The sequence below is a fragment of the Glycine max genome, chromosome 18 (genome assembly GCF_000004515.6).
Source record: "Glycine max cultivar Williams 82 chromosome 18, Glycine_max_v4.0, whole genome shotgun sequence".
NCBI classification, from domain to species: Eukaryota; Viridiplantae; Streptophyta; class Magnoliopsida; order Fabales; family Fabaceae; genus Glycine; species Glycine max.
This window is the reverse complement of record NC_038254.2, coordinates 20,731,602-20,749,477: the sequence shown is the minus strand read 5'-3', so window position 1 is coordinate 20,749,477 and position 17,876 is coordinate 20,731,602. Positions and strand designations below refer to the sequence as shown.

At 35.5% G+C, this 17,876-nt stretch overlaps 1 protein-coding gene across 1 annotated transcript; it reads right to left on the bottom strand.

Annotated features, from left to right (window-relative positions):
- Window positions 1-14,353: 14,353 nt before the first annotated feature.
- On the bottom strand, window positions 14,354-16,789 carry LOC100306148 (putative proteasome subunit beta type-1). Its single transcript, NM_001251395.2, has 7 exons — window positions 16,580-16,789; window positions 16,372-16,479; window positions 16,100-16,181; window positions 15,137-15,266; window positions 14,919-15,061; window positions 14,742-14,828; window positions 14,354-14,666 (listed from the first exon to the last, which is right to left on the bottom strand). Exons 1-7 carry the CDS (start codon window positions 16,624-16,626, stop codon window positions 14,592-14,594), a joined length of 672 nt encoding a protein of 223 aa, NP_001238324.2. The 5' UTR covers window positions 16,627-16,789; the 3' UTR covers window positions 14,354-14,591.
- Window positions 16,790-17,876: the final 1,087 nt, after the last annotated feature.

Sequence of the window (17,876 nt, the reverse complement as noted above, 5' to 3'; positions counted from 1 at the left end):
TGTCATACCCTAATTTCGTTCGGGGACAATTGTTTGTCGACATACGGATTTTTGCCGGTCACGTTGAGCTGCTTAAAACCAATTGTTGCATGATCTGTAAGATTTCACGACGTTTCGGAAGGAAATGAGCAAAAAACTCAAAATGGGGTGAAAAGATCAATTTAGGGGGTGTTCTTTAGCTCTAGGCCCATCAGGTTACTTCTGGAGTAAGTCACCAGCTCGCCTAGGCGAGCTGGGCGGCAACCTCCTCCCCTATTTTGGCTATAAAAGGGCATGGGAGGCTGAAAGGAAGGGTTCAGCACCCTTGGCAAGCATATTTCACTTAAAATTAGTGAAAAGAAGGAGAAAGAAGAAGAAAATCAAGGTCGAGGTGCTTCCGTAACATTTCTGTGACCAATTCCGTGAACGTTCTTCGCCGTTCTTTGTCCATTCTTCGTCGTTCGTCAATCTTCAATTGGTTAGTTTTTTGATTTCGAAGCTTGGAATTCATTTTATGGACCCTTAGGGGTCCATTCTTGCTTTGCATGTTTTCATCTTCATCTCATCTACTTTCGGTATTCTTTTTCTTCGTTTTAAGTGACTTTTGACTGATCGTTCATACCGTAATCTCGCTTAATCACCATTTAAATAAAATTCAACCGATCGTTTATGTTGTAATCTCACTTAATCACCATTTAAATGAATTTCAATCGATCGTTTGTGTTGTAATCTCACTTAATCATCGTTTAAATATGTTTTGACCGATCATGTATGTCGTAAACTCTTTTCATCAATGTAAAATAAGTTTTAACCGGTCATTAACACTGCAAGTTATCTTTAAAAGAGGATTGAAGATTAATGAGCCAAAAACCAAATAAAACCAACTCATAAACTTCTTCATTTCATAAAAAAAATCAAGAGATCGTTCAAAGGTCCAACACCTTAACGATTCTCGCCTTTCAAACTTGAGAAGATAGTTTCAAGGTCCAACGCCTAAACGACTCTTTCTCCTCTTTTCAAAAATCAAGAGATCATTCAAAGGTCCAACGCCTTAATGATTCTCTCTTCAAAAATCAAAAGATCATTTCAAGGTCCAACGCCTTAAACGACTTTTGCTCGATCAAAATCAATCTTTCAAAAAAGATAAAAACAACTTAACCAATGTTCAATTTTCAAAGAACTACGTAGGTTTGATTTTCTCATCGCAAGGAGTGAGGGAAACACCCTTGTCGACGACAAAAAAGTAAAAACATAAAAAAACATAAAAGGGAAAATACATAATTTTGAAGTCATGATTTGCACACTCGATTAGATGCTGTCGTCCCTTGTGACGGACGCGTAGGGTGCTAATAACTTCCCCGTGCGTAAACAACTCCCGAATCCTCATTTTCAAAATACGCAGACCATCATCTTTTGTTTTTTTTTTCTAACATTTTCCTCAAATAAACGTTGGTGGCAACTCCACGCGTTTTCATTCGATGGAAGACGCACCCTTGGCCCATACGAGAGGCCTTTTCGTGCCACCCGTCGAAGGGTAGGTTGTGACAAGTATATACCAGACATAGAAGATTTTTGAAACATTTTCACTCGTATCGGCGATTGAAAAAAGCTTTTAATGGAAGTCAGGAGAATGAAAGTCTGCCGCAACCATTAGCTGCAAATGAAGTGTATGATTGGGTAAAGGACATCACAATTATATTGGGGAAGACCCAAAAGAAGACATCATCTCCCACAAACATGTGGAAAAAAAAAGGTCAATATTCTTTGATCTTCTGTACTGGTCTGATCTACATGTGCATCACTATTTAGACGTTATGCATGTGGAGAAAAATGTCTGTGATAGGTCAATTGGTACCCTTCTTAACATTAAAGGCAAGACAAAGGATGGTTTGAAATGTCGTCAAGACTTGGTTGACATGGGAATATGACAGCAGTTGCATCTGATATCACAAGGTCGGCGAAAATATCTGTGCCCCCAACATGCCACACAATGTCAACAGTAGAGAAGAGAATTTTTTGTAAATGTCTACGAAATGTAAAAGTTCCACAAGGATACTCTTCAAATATCAAGAGCCTTATAGCCCTCAATGATCTGAAGTTGGTTGGCTTGAAGTCTCATGATTGTCATGTCTTAATGCAACAACTATTGCCTGTTGCGATTCGCGGGATCTTGCCTGATAAAGTTAGGGTTGCCATAACCCATTTGTGCTTTTTTTCAATGCCATCTATAGCAAAGTCATTGACCCTCAACAATAGGATGATTTGGAGAATGAGGCTGCCATTGTCCTTTGTCAATTGGAGATGTATTTTCCTCCATCGTTTTTTGACATCATGATTCACCTAATTGTTCATCTTGTGAGGGAAATTTGGTTGTGTGGTCTGGTTTTTTGTGGCGGATGTATCCAGTTTAGCGGTACATGAAGGTGTTGAAGGGTTATACCAAAAATCAATACCGACTAGAAGCTTCCATTGTTGAAAGGTATGTTGTTGAAGAAGCTATTGAGTTTTGTTCGTAGTACATAGAAACAGTTCAAGCTTTCGGGGTACTCGAAACTCGTCATGACTGGACACGAGGAGGTAAAGGGACACGAGGATACAATGTTGTAACCATGACTCAACAAGATGTCTCACAAGCGCATTTTTATATCTTGAATAACACACAGGAAGTCATTCCCTACATATGAACTCACAAAGAATTTCTGACATCTATTCACCCAAAAATGAACATGATGAAATTGTTGTAAGAGCATAATAGAACTTTCATAAACTGGTTTAAAGAAACAATCATCAGTGATGACAATTCTTCCAAAACATTAAGATTGTTGGCTATTGGTCCAAATCTAAATGTCCCCACTTGGAAGGGGTATGATATAAACAATTATTCTTTCTACATAAAGTCACAAGATGATAAAAGTAGTGTGCAGAATAGTGGGGTCATTGTTGAGGCTGATTCTGAACACTTTTCTAGTGCATCAAATAACAACCCAATTCAAGCCTCAATGCCTTACTTTGGAGTCATTGAAGAAATCTAGGAGCTTGATTATAATCAATTTAGAGTGCCTGTATTTAAATTTCAATGGGTTAATGGAAATACTAGTGTTCATAGAGATCAAATGGGATTTACTTTAGTAGACCTTAATAAGGTTTACTACAAAGAGGAACCTTTCATTATGGCAGAACAAGCTAGGCAGGTGTTTTACATCCAAGATCTGTGTGATTCTAGATTATTAGTGGTCCTACAAGGAAGACCAATTGGTATTACGGAAGAAAATGATCATGCAACACTTGACATTTGTGAGACTCCTCCTTTTTCCACAAAAATGCCTTCCATATGTGAACAACCCAAGGTGGATGACGTATATGCGATTCGTAATGATCATGATGAAGGTTTATGGGAGAACATTCATGCTTAGTTGCTTTGTATCAATGCAATGTTTACAATATTATGTTATTTGTTCTTAATTTAAATGTAACATGCATATTTAATTTTTGTTACATAGATGATATTCTTATATCCCATAACATTAATCAATTTTTTTCATTTGCACAGGGTCATGGGAACACCGCCAAGGTTCCCTCCGCAATCATATGGTAATTCGGAGGCTACACCTAAGAAGACAAGATAATCCACACGTCTTAGAAGGTTGACTTTGAGAATGTTAGATCAGCCTAGACCAACGGTTACTGTCGATCCTGCAATTGGAAAAGGATTCGGTCTAGAAAAACAAAAGTTCCACCGCTATTTATGCGTCATAGCTCGAGAAAAGCTCTCAATTGTACATAGCAATTGGAAAGATGTGTCGAAAAATCTTAAGAACCTAGTATGGGATGACATTTTGGTAAGTCAAGTTAACAGTTCCATGTATTTTTTTTTTGAATTGAAGCTATTTTAAAATGTTTACATCCACTAAATTTGACATGATGAATATTTTATGTAGTCTAAATTTGATATGCCAAAAGCCTCAAAGGCCAAGAAGAAGGTGATGTCCACGGTGGCCACTAGATGGAGGCAATTTTAGTCTTCACAAACCACTAAATTTGTCTATGCTGACACTGAAGGTTGATAGAAACAAGATCCTTCTATAAAATATGGTATGGATCAAGAAACTTGGGATGCATTTGCTGCAAGTCGCAAGACCCCTACATGGGAGGTTAGATGTTTCTTATGTTTAATTTAAATTAGCTATAGAAATATAGCATTTTGTTTCAAATAATTACATGGAAATACTATATGGCGTATCACAGGAAATCAGAAAAAAGGCACAGCAAATTCAAAAATACAATGACTGCCCCCACGTACTGTCCATGGGGGTCATGTTTTGCTTGAGAAAAAAGTAATAGAGGAGAAAAGAAAGAAAAGACAAGAGGAAGCAATGTTCACTAAGAATACACCATTGCTTGAGGACCCTCCATCTCCCATTGAAAGACATGTGAAGTGGAAAATGGCTTGGACAAAACGATATGGGCAGTAATGCAATCCTTCCTAGGAAGGGACCAGTTACCAAAGCCATGAGCAAGAGGCTCCAAGAGGATTGGGCTAGAGCTGTTGAAGAAGGCTCAAGGGTTCTCATGAACCTCAGGGTAGATTTTTGAGCCCATAGGCCAAGGTTGGGTCCACTTATCTTTGTACATATTAGATTAGGATTTCATTACTTTTTTGTCTTTGTATTTAGGGCTCCATAATGTAGGTAGGGTACCCTAGAAATATACGGTTTTTTAGCCCTTGTATTTTAGGGCCCCTAGACTAGTTTTTGTATTAGGGGTAGTTTTGTAATTTCACATGCACTAAGTGAATATTTGATGTGTGTGTTGGAAAATAAATTTAATTGAATTGGTAGAAGCCCAATCCAATTAAATTTTAGAGGGGGAGGTGAGCATTTGCTTACTACATCCTATTGCCACATCATATAGTCACACTTTATGCATGTCCTTCATGCTTTACATGCCTCATGATACCTAAGCACACTTAGTGGAGAATCTTGGAATTGATCTTGGATTAGTGGGCTGAACCATAACTAAAATTCACTAATCATAATTAGTGAAATTTTGGCTCCAAAATTTAGCTCCACAAATTCAATTTCAAATTCAAGTGAAATTTGAATTGAAATTCAAATTTCCCTCCAATTTTGTGTGACACTTAGGCTATAAATAGAGGTCATGTGTGTGCATTTTTTCAACTTTGATCATTTGAGAATTAAACTTCAAATTTCAGACTTCTTTAGAGGCACTAAATTTCGTGTTCTTCTCTTCCTCTCCCTTCATTCATCTTCTTCTACCTTCAAGTTCTTATCCATGGTTTCCTATGGTGGTGAGCTTCTTCTAGACTCATCTTCTACTTGAAGTGGCATCTCCATTCATCTTTCTCCTTCTCCATTCTGCTGAAATCAGACCTCAAGAAGCAAAGGAATCCATTGATGAAGAAGATCCAAGGCCTACAAGCTCCACATAGAGCTACATCAGGCAGATGACATTTGAGGCGGCACAAGAAATATCTGATAAAATTGTGAGTTCATGGTTAACATACAATTTGAATGTAATTTTCATTACAAGAGTAGATGACACAGGGTAGTTTTGTTCCCCATGGTTGGGACGACATACTCAATACTGCCATTGGGCGACCGGAGCATCCAGGTCGTGTTCATGTAGTGGGATCTGGTATGACGATCACTCAATATTATGGCAGGGCATCACGTGGCTCCAGTAGTTCCTCTGCATCAATAACCCAACAACAGTTGGCTGACATAATTAGAAACCTCAAGGAATAAGTAAGGAATGAGATTGAAGAAGAAAACAAGCGTAGTTTGGAGAAATTGAAGCAGGAGTTGAAGGGTGCCATAAAAATTGAGTTTTCCCAAATGGGATTGCAGTACTCATCCCTTATTGAGGTAGATTTACATGCATTAGGTGCACGTGTTAACACCAAAGGGAGCAATGATGAGACTATTGTGAACCCATCAGGCGAGGAACATGATGGTTGTGTAACACCGACTGATGCAATCCTACTCCGCAAGGGCATTGGATAGAAAAACTCCAAGTAGATTGGGCCAAAGATGCAAGAGAAGGCCCTAGGGTTCTTATGAGCCTTAGGGTAGATTTCGGGCCCATGGGCTAAGTACGAGCTCGCTTATCTTTGTAAATATTAGATTAAGGTTTCATTATTTTTGGGCCTTGTATTTAGGGCTCCATAATGTAGGTAGGGTACCCTAGAAATATAGGATTTTTCAGCCCTTGTATTTTAGGGCACCTAGACTAGTTTTTGTATTAGGGGTAGTTTTGTAATTTCACATGCACCAAGTGGATATTTGATGTGTGTGGTTGGAAATAAATTTAATTGAATTGGTAGAAGCCCAATCCAATTAAATTTTAGAGGGGGAGGTGAGCATTTGCTTACTACACCCCATTGCCACATCATATAGTCACACTTTGTGCATGTCCTTCATGCTTTTCATGCCTCATGACACCTAAGCACACTTAGTGGAGAATCTTGGAATTGATCTTGGATTAGTGGGCTGAACCATAACTAAAATTCACTAATCATAATTAGTGAAATTTTGGCTCCAAAGTTTGGCTCCACAAATTCAATTTCAAATTCAAGTGAAATTTGAATTTCCCTCCAATTTTGTGTGACACTTAGGCTATAAATAGAGATCATGTGTGTGCATTTTTTTCAAATTTGATGATTTGAATATTAAACTTCAGATTTCAAAGCTCATTTAGAGCACAAAATTTCGTGCTCTTCTCTCCCTCTCCCTTCATTCATCTCCTTCTTCCTCCAAGCTCTTATCCATGGCCTCCTATGGTGGTGAGCTTCTTCTAGACTCATCTTCTCCTTGAAGTGGCGTCTCCTCTCTCTTTCCCTTTCTCCATTCCGCTGCCATTCATCTTCCAAGAAGCAAAGGAATCCATTGATGAAGAAGATCCTAGGCCTACAAGCTCCAATGGAGCTTGCATCACCGACTATGGGGTTATATGTCCAACAGGAAAATTGTACTATGTTGGTGGCCTTGGGGAAAATATATGAGCGGGGGTCTTGCATTCATAACATGGCTTATGCAGATGATGTGGTGAGGGTCAATGTTGAAAATTATTTTGATGGTGACGCCCAGGTCCCGTTCCCGACATAAGAGATACAGTATGTCAGGAAGACCCTTCACTCTTGACACAGCATAACTATCACGTTTGACATAAATGACTATAGTACTTAACACCACTGACTATCACTCTTGACACAGCCAAATACTATACTTGACATCATTGATAATCAAACTGGACACAACTGACTGTCACACTCGACACATAACAGGGCCAACAATGCCACCAAGTCACCCAGGTATCGGTGGTCTTACACAACCATATGAATGACAGTTGGGAGTGATCACCACATACAGGTACAACGCATATTGATCCCCAAGCTCCCAACTCCAAAAAAAGTATAGTCTCATAGCCCATCAGGAGTAGCAAAGCAAGGCTTATGAGTTCCCAACACCATATGAGTACACCAAATGCCCAGTATTCACCACTCACTAATTCCCCCAGGTTCTTCGAACCTCTCCACCCACTATACCCAAGTGTACCCTGTAAATCATCCATTGCTCAACATAATCCTCACCCATATCTCATTATCTCATAGATGGACCATAATCATATACCTCACCATCTCATAAATGAAATCTAACCATAGCCACACCATCTCATAGATGAAACCTAATAATAAAACATGTCATCTCACAGATGGGATATAACTAACAATTACTTACTCTTCCTTCAATCTACTTGAATCTTTTCGTCGCATTGCATGCATAGCCCTCATTCTGCATACATCACACAAAACAAACATTCATACACACACAAAAAGATAAGAGACTCAAGCCTATGTACTACTCTTAGGGAACCATTATAGGCCCCTCAAGTGATAGAAATCACTTTTCAAACAAATCTACCCAAAATCTAGTAGCATAATGACTATATTTACAACATCCCAAAATTTATAACAAGCAATTTGTCAAGGGTCAGACACCCTCAGACTTGGACCGAAGCGCGTACAGGTGAATATCAATATATTGCAGAAATATAAATCACACGCCATAGGTACAAGTGTCAGAGTTCACAGTTTCTCGGTTTTATGCATTCATAAACAATAATAAAATTTCATTGTTCATTCATATCTTAGCAATCACACTAGCAAGCAATATATTCACTTAAAGCATAACAATAGTCATCAAACATGCATACAATCAATGTCAGCGTTGAACATGACATTCACCTTATATCTCAACAATCACATTAAAGGTATTCATAACATTTTGAGGCATAACAGTAACCATAAGAGAACAATTACAATTAATTTCAACATTGAACATATAATCCACAAACATTAGATACAACATCAAATTAAAAATTAAAGAATTAATACAAGTTGCTCCTCATGGGTTTAGTATCAAGCTGTTGCCCTGTTTCACAAAGTTTCACTCTTAAACATGTCTTCAAACTTCTAAGTGTTTCGGAAACCGATTTTTCAAAAAATTTAAATGCTACCATATATTTTGACACCTAACAAAATCATTTTTGAAGTCAAATATTTAAGAAAAATAGTCCATACAACCATAACCACCATTTTAATTTCGTAACAGATTTAATCCTAAAATATATCCTTAAACTAGTTTTGTTCATAACTTTTGCTAGAAAACTCTGATTTAGGTGAAATATAAGGCTAAATCTAAGTTTTGACGCCCAAAGAACTCATTTTTAACCTTAAAACTTCAAGAAAAATAACATTTCACATAGTTCCAGCCAAGGTAGTAGCTACTAAATTTTGAACATTAACACAGCATGCAATGAAGTCTAGCTTCTAAAGATAACAACATCAAGGTTCAAGAAGTGGAAAGACCCCCCCCCCCCCTTACCTTAATGAAGCTTGCACAAAAATGCTCATATGAACCAAGAACTCAGATTGAATGTTCCCAAGCTTCAAAGGATGAAAAAAGAAATTTGGAACCGAGAATGAGAGTTTTGCACGAAAATGGTGAAGGAAACAAGAAGAGAAAGAAGATTAAGAGCATTTTACGAAAGCTTTGAGGGAAGAAGCCTCAAGAACACTTGTATGAATCTTGGAAGAAGAAGAAAAAGAAAATGCATTCCTCTCACTCCCTTGAAGAACTCGTGCACAACTATGGAGAATGAAGGTTCAAAGTTTGATTTTTTTGGAGAAGTAAGGAAATAAGGCTTGGTCCAAATGAAACTTGGTTAGGCTTAAGGTTTATAAGATCAAATTGAAAACATGAATGATCATTTGATAGCCATGGTGGACATGCCAAATGCTGTCATATATGAGTATTTTGCCTTTTGAATTGTTAACCATAAATGGCTAAAGTAGACTTAAGCAACAATGGTAAAAAAAATTTTTGCTAAAACTGGTAAATCTTATCCTAATCTTCTAGATTAGTGTGCAAACCTCCCTTGGGATATGTGTACTTAGAGTGAACCTTCCATAGAGTCCACTCACGCAGAGATAAATTACATTGTGACTCAATGCACAGTGCAATTCTTGCACAAATGAAAATTTAGCTCAAACAATTTCTATTTCTTTGCCATGCTTTACTAAACCAATCACACACACACACACGCACGCACACACACATATACACACACACATAGCACGAAAATTCTACGATTAAAAACATATAAATATTTAAATTAAATTCATACATGCACATATGACACAACATACAGTTTTCTTTGTCAGTCTGGATTGTAATTTTTCAGGGTGTTACAATTCTAATTTATTTTAATTATTCTACATCATATGATTAGACACTTTAATCCATCACCAACTAATTTCTTCTTTCAAGCTTCTAATTTCTATTTCTAGACCAAAATCCAATTATTTACATCTAGACCATTAATGAGTTGACCATTATTTGACCAAAGAATTTTCTTTGACCTATCCTTATTTTTTCTTTGACCAACGTTTATTCGAGAAAAACATTAGAAAAACCAAAAAAGGTCTGTGAATTTTGAAAAGAAGGGTTTAGGATTTATTTACGCATAGGGAAGATATCTGCACCCCACGTGTCTGTCACAAGAGACGACAACCTTTGATCGAGTGTGTAAAAACATGACTTCAATATTATTTATTTTCCCTTTTTATATATATTTTTTATTTTTCTAGGGTCGGCTAGGGTGTTGCCCTTGCTCCTACGTATCCTCAGGTGTGATGAGGAATTCAGACCTACGTAGTTCTTTAAGTCTAAATGTTTATTTGTTAAATTGATTTTATGTTTTTGAAAGATTTATTTTAATTGTGAACAAAGAGTCGTCTAAGGCATTGGACCTTGAAACGATGTTCTAAATTTTGAAAAGCGGAGAAAATTGTTAAGGCGTTGGACCTTGAAACGATTTCAAGTGATATTTGATAAAAAGAAGAAGTTATGAGTTGGTTTTATCTTGGTTTTGTTTATTAACTTTCAATCTCTTTTAAAGACAATTTTACAACACTAGTGATCGGTTAAGATTGAACTTTACAAAGAAAAACGAGATTGTCGATGATAGATGGAGAAGATGGATGTGCACATAATAACAAAGGGGGACCCCTAAAGGTACATAGATCACATTCAATTCTCAAAAATAAAACTAATCGATGGTCGCATGAAGAACACAGAACAAGAAAACGACGTAGGGAATGATCGCAGTCGCGATTCGATAGCGCATCGGCTTCGTTTCCTCTTCTTTCTTCTTCTTCTATCTTAGTTCTCTCAATTCCCTCCACTTCTTAACCTTGGAACCCTTTAAAACACCCCTAGGATGCCTATTTATAGGCAAAAGGCCACCTTGGGGCAGTTGTAGCTCGCCGCAGGCGATCTGAAACTTAACCCTAAGGCAGTGAGCTCGCCCAGGCGAGCTAGTCCCTTAGCCTTGAAGTTATTTGGTGGCCCAGATGAGCCACATGCTAGCCTGGGCGAGCTGGGGCCTAGTAAAAACAAGGAAAAGACCTGTTTTCCCTCCTTTCTTGGTATCTTTTGTCTTCCTAATCGAAACATCAAATGGTTCCTTGCTTTGCATTGTAACTGGCATTCAACACCGTAAGTCGACTAGCAAGGATCAAAAGATCAACGAATGATAGTCCCCAAATGAAATTAGGGTATGACAATTGTCTATCTTTACTTATCTTTTATTGGAAATAAAAGGGAAGAAAAGATAAGGACACTAGTTTCGTTCAAGCGACCTTGCGATCTAAAACGGACGCCAGAGAAAATGAAAGAAATTAAACAAAAAAAGCAAAAGGACATTGAAGTCTTATAACAACAAATAGAGGACCTTGAAGTCTTTAAAAAACGTAAAAAGGGGAGGACATTGAAGTCCTATAGAGCATAAGAGCAGAAGCCATTTGATGTTTTTTTTGAAAGCGTAGAAACAGAGGATGTTGAGTTTTAAGAAGCACAAAGACAAGGACATTGAGTCCTATGAACGATAAAGACAAGGACATTGAGTCCTATTGAGTCTTATGAAAGACAGAAGACATTGAAGTCTTATAAAGTGTAAAAGACAGAAGACATTAAAGTTTTTGAAATGTAAATGACTGAAGACATTGAAGTCTTTGAAATGTAAATGACTAAAGACATTGTAGTCTTTGAAATGTAAATGACAGAGGACATTGTAGTCTTTGAAATGTAAATGATAGAGGACTTTGAGTCCTATGAAATCATAAAGACAGAGGACTTTGAGTCCTATGAAAGAAAAAGGCGAGGACTTTGAGTCCTATGAAAGATAAAGGCGGGGACTTTGAGTCCCATGAAATCATAAAGCAAAGGATGTTGAGTCCTATGAAACAAGCCAATAAGTACTAGTACCAAAGGACTCAACCTTATGAGAAAGCAAGAGGTTGACTCTTTGAGAGGGCCTTTCATCCTAAACTCAAAAGATAGAACATTAGATTTGGGGAAATTGGTATATAAAGAGAAATCTATGCACTTATAGCCTAATATAAACATGATTTTTGGGATGCAGATACATGCAACCTTCATCTTGAAATGCAGTAAATGTAGGCTTTGTATCTAGTAATGCAAAAGGTTTTGAATCATGAAAATTGTGTAATGCTAATCACATTCTTTCCTATTTTTGTGATTTTGATTTTGATTAGATTTTTTTTTACTTTTTTTTGTTTTTCTGTAGAAAACGCAAATTGACTGTCTCTTTCTAAAATACGTGATAACTCATGAGACCTCATCCTATATTTTTGCAAATCTATTCGGGGACTCCCTCAAAGTGTATGTTTTGTTTGATTTAGTCACTTGACAATTTTGGAGTGACGACAATGGAGCCATTTGACATTTAATCAATCAACTGAAATATTGATCCTAGGATTTTCCCCTGTCCTTTCATTTAAAACTTGGACGATTTTGCATAGCAAGAACATATAAGGCTTTGGGACCGATCGCATGCACCATGGAAGGATGGCAATGGATGGTTACACTTTGGTGTATGACCAAGTGAAACTTTCCTGATTTAAGATTATAGAGTGATGCCAAGGGTCTGTCGATCCCACTGAAACTTGATGACATGGGCTGATCCTAAAAGAATTTATATAGCAAAGGTCACCATTGGATTCAAAAGGAATCCTAAGGAGTCTGCTTGAGCAACTAACATCAGATGTACCTATTATCACAATTGTCTTTGGGCATTTTCCACGAGCTCCTGGTCGAATAAGTTTTCTTCTCAAATGTGCAAGTGCGAAACCTCGAGGATTCGTTTGTTGAACGACTAACATCAGATGTACCCTATTTAGTGTTGTAAAAAATGTTCAACTTAGTCCCTTATGTTTTTAAAGATAATCAAAATAATCCTTCTAAAACAATGATTTTTTATTTTTATTTTAGGACACGATTTTAAATCATTTCTTTACTATTTTGAGATATAAAAATTTTCATTAAATTTTCTTATATGAAAATTATGAAATTTAATTAATGTTCGAACAAAAAAGAATCATTAATATAGTAAAAATTGTATGAAAACAAATTTGATATTAGATTTTTAGAAGAAAAAAATTTGTTTGCTTGTTGAATTCACCTTTCACACAATTTTTATCATCTTGTTTATAATATTTTTTTTGTTCAAACATTCGTTAGATTCTATATTTTTAATTTACAAGAATTTAATAGAACAAATATTACATTTTAAATTAGTAAAAAATAATTCAAAATCATTCCCATAATAAAAAAAATTAGTTTTAAAAAGATAATTTTGATTCGCTTTAAAAACTTAAAAAATTAAATTAAACTTTTTAAAAGATAAAGACACCAAATTGATTATAATTGAAAAAGGTTACAAGTATATAATCAGCCTAAAGAAATTCTTGGTCCCTTTTCCTTCATGTCAATTTATATGATTCACTAAATATGAGTCTCAATGAATTACTTTTATTCTAAATTAGTCACTTATTTTAACTTCAACTTAAGGTAAATTTAATTAACTGTACTCTGATCAGAAATAAATTGACATAATTTTTAAATAGGTAGAGATAAAGATTATTTTTCTGTGGTACAATAAAGAGAGTATTTACTCCAGAAGAGAGTTTGACTGTTGGAGAAGGGAGGATGAGCATCTGAAGGCACAATATGATGAATGAACTTTAGAAGGATAATTTTTAAATAGGCAGGGATAAAGATTAGTTTTCTGCCGTACAGTAAAGAGAGTTTTCAGTTCTTTATCTTGGTTGCTAACAGTCACTGCGACAGGAGTTGAAGAGAGGATGGGCATCTGAAGACACGATATGATGAATGAACTCAAGCAGCTATTACTGCATATACTCATTAACCTTTTTCCTTTTGTACAAGATACACATCTCAGAACATCATTGAAAGGAAACTTATAAAAATCATTCAGAACAATACTTCAAACTCTTGGGGAAGGAATCAAACGAATATGTTGCCCCATATCTTCTTTAAGTTATTTGATTCGTCCACATATTTTTACTACTTCACTTAGTTCAATCTACATTGAATTACCCTTGTTTCAAAAATCTTTATTTATGTTGTTTCAAATGCATTTTTACTTTGATATTCAGAAATTGTTCAACCTCATTGATCCTCACAAGAAAATTCATCCACCAGCAACAAATGCATTCTTACTTTGATATTCAGAAATTGTTCAACCTCATTGATCCTCACAAGAAAATTCCTCCACCAGCAACAAATGCAAAGCTAGCCACCTCGAGGACAATGATTATCGTTGAATTTAGTGGCATATAGCTTATTTTGAGAAAATATTTGGTGGATTTTGGGTGAATGAGATTGAAGTTGAGTTTTAATTGAAATTTCAGTCAAACAAATGCAAGCAGATTTAGCATCTTGAACAAACGACAAAGCAATCAAACATGGTAGAACGGGATAGAAAATGCACACTAACGCTATAAATAGACTCGGACAAAAATCCAATGTGAAAGCACAGTCTAGTTATAATGTGAGCAGACTAGTACTTGTTCAAAGCAATTTCACTGGAAACGCTATTTTTAATTTCACCTCATGTGAAAAACCCACTATGTCATTTAAAATTCTAGAAGCATTTCAAACATTCTCAATCCAAGTCTGGTATCTCCAACAGTAAATTTCTGTAAAGCATTAATCTTTCCTTAGGTCCATGTATTCACGACGAATACCACTGGCATTTAGGACGACGATTTCAACCTTATCTCCCTGTAAAAGCATCCACAGTAAGTTACAAGTTCATCCTACAGTCAATTGGTAATTATGTATTTAGCACAAACTTACAGTGTATATATCTCTCTCAGTTGCAGATGCAAAAACAGTTTTGACCAGATCAACTGCTTCTGCTTCAGACAATGGAGTAACAGCATCCTGAAAGAAATCATAATTTTAATGTAGGTGTCAGTCAATAAACTTGAAGAATCAAATATTTCAAGCAAAACACCCATTTCAGAACCTCACCTGCGCAGGTAACAGGAGTGGGCTAGGAGACTTCAGCTGGTTATCAAGAAATGGCATAATAAGTGTGGATCCAGAACCCTGAGAGCTATATCCAACCCTCTCATAGGAACCAACAGCATCATATGTGAAGACACATCCCTTTCCTATTCATGGTTGAAGTAGCAATTAGCAAATACAAATGAGGCATGAAAAAGCATACAAAGCTAAAAGTAGCACACCTTCATTGTCAAGGCCACCCAAAACATTGAAAGCATAATAAGGAAAGAAGCGTTTGTAATAAAGAGTGTTTGAGAGCAACTGAGCCATCGCAGGGCAGCTCATTTGTTTGTTGTGTTGATGCTGATAAATCTGCATTTAGAGTCAAAAGATGATGTCATGCCAGTTCCACCAAAGGCTTCCACTTTGTCATGGTAAACTTAAAACAAGGGAGAAACTGAAGGTATGTTACAATTTAAGAGTCTAATACAGCAGTTTCCCAGTTTTACAATATAAAAGGGTAGCCCAGAGCTCGAGACTCCCGCCTAGTGGGGTCTGGAGAGGTCGGAATATAAATGAAAAATGTAAAGGTAGAAAACTTAAAGGCAAAGTCAAGACCCATTCTTTATGGTACATATCAATATTTACCCCTTAATGTTGTTACTACTTGGCAGAAAACCATAATTTACCCCTTAAGGTAGAAATAACCACATTTTTTGCAAAATACTGCCTAAAAAGCCAGTAATGGATGATTATTTCTTCGAAATGAGTTAAACCAAGAATCATAAAATCAATCCAGCACGTCATTGAAAACATCAACATATACATTCAACACCTTATTTATGAAAATATTGATTAAATATTATAGATATTTCTGTTTGTTTGGCCAGATAACATCTCAGACCCAAGTTAGATTAGTATTTGCCCTAGAAGTTTACTCTAGGTTTATAGTTCCATAATTCCACATCAGTTATTATAACCACAGGAAGGTTGAAAACAAATTAGATTGGACCCAAACCCAATCAAAGTTCTATGTCCATCTTAAGCACAACAAAAACATCCAATATCAACATAGATAAACTTACAGTTCCACACAGAAAAAATAGTACCAACCAAGACATTAAACATAGAATATAGTTTGTAACATGCTAAGCAACCCCAAAAGAATTCACAATCACTACTGCTGTTTCAAGTTTTTGACTCACCAAATGCCTAGCAGACAAAACCTTCTGCAAAGCTTTGACATCAGCTTGAAAACCAGAAGAAGCCATAACACACTTCTCCGCCCTGTCAGGCCAAACAATAAATAATCCTAAGTTTACATCCTTGAACAACACAAACCAAACAAACAGCGTCCCTTTGTGCAATTTGTGCAATGCTTCGATCATGTAAATCAAATCAACGGCTCCCAATTCCTCAAATTCGAAAAAATTGAAAATTTAGGGCGAGAATCAATAATTTTAGGGGAAAAACATACAGTTGGGAGATTTTGGAGTAATCGCGAGTGAGGATATTGTAACCGGTGGACATCCTCGTATCCGCGGCGATGACGCAGTAATCTGCTCCAGCAATTGCAACACATGATCTACAAAAAATGAAGGGAAAAAAAACAAATAAATTAATGAAAAATTGAAAAATACTCTTTTAGAGGAGGGGGGGGGGGGGGGGGGGGGGGTTAAACTTACCCTCCGTTGTTATCGTATGGAGACCAATTAGCTTGTTGCTTAGTCATGGTGAATAAATGCGAGTGAGTGAGGAACAGAGAGAAGAGAACGGAGAAGAAAATGAGCTAGGGCGTGAAAAAAGAGCAAGGTTTTATTTATGTTTCGTTCGGCTTCGTCTCTCTCTCTGGTCTTGTTAACTCTACACACACTTCAGATCTGTCTGTCTTCGCCAACACGAAATAGTTTTATCTTTTAATTTGTAAAATGCACAGCGTAAATATTTATTTTATTTAATCAACTTTTATAAGTAGATAAATTATTTTATAATTAAAATTTTTAATGAATAAATATTTTTAATATGTAAATTATATTTTAAAATTATGGTCAATAATTTATATTATAATAATATAAAATTATTTGTAAGTTTAAATCTTAAATTTAACATAAAAATAAAAAATTAAAAATGTTGTTAAAAAATTTACTATTGAATCCTAAAAAAATAACAGTCTTACTATTGAAGGAAAATTCTTAAATGTTTTTATTTAAAAATAATCTCTTTAAGACATTCTTATTTAAAATACTTATCTTAATTTTTACAAAGAGAATTTTATTCAAAATATATTAAGAATGGTAAAACTCGAAATAAATTATTTTAAGAATTTAAGTGAAACTTGAATTTTAATTAAAATATTAATGAAATATTTAAAACCACTAATTGAGAGAAAGAAGAAAACAATCATATCCTCTAAATTGTGTATTTTAATTTATAATATAAGAATTTATTCTATTATCTAATAGTGTGTGAATTTGTTGTTGTAAACCTATTTATGAAGAGGTCCTATTAAGGTGGTTTCTCATTTTTAGTTTTAAATTTTTTAAAAATTAAAACCAGTTTTAGTTTTGAGTTTTGATTTATTTTGTGTTTAATTTCTAAAAAGATATTACAAGTTAAAGATAAATAAAATAAATTAATTATTTTCTTATCTGATTTCACTATAAAATGATGACAGTGATAGAAGTAGTAAAATGGGAGTGACAGTAATCATAATAATGACGATAGTTATAGTTTTGGTGATAGTGACGATAATAATAATAGTGAAATAATGAAAGTAATAATAATAATAATGGTGGTAATAATAATAAAATGATGATGGTTGTATTTTAAAACTGAGATTGACACCTTGTGGAAGGTTGTGCCTCCTGGTTTGAGCTTGCAATTGGATGCAGATGCTAGGGGTGTCTCTTTTGTGAGGAGTTGGTTTTGTTTGGTTTCTATTTTGTTTTTAAATCTTTCCTCATACAAGTAGAGACTTATTTG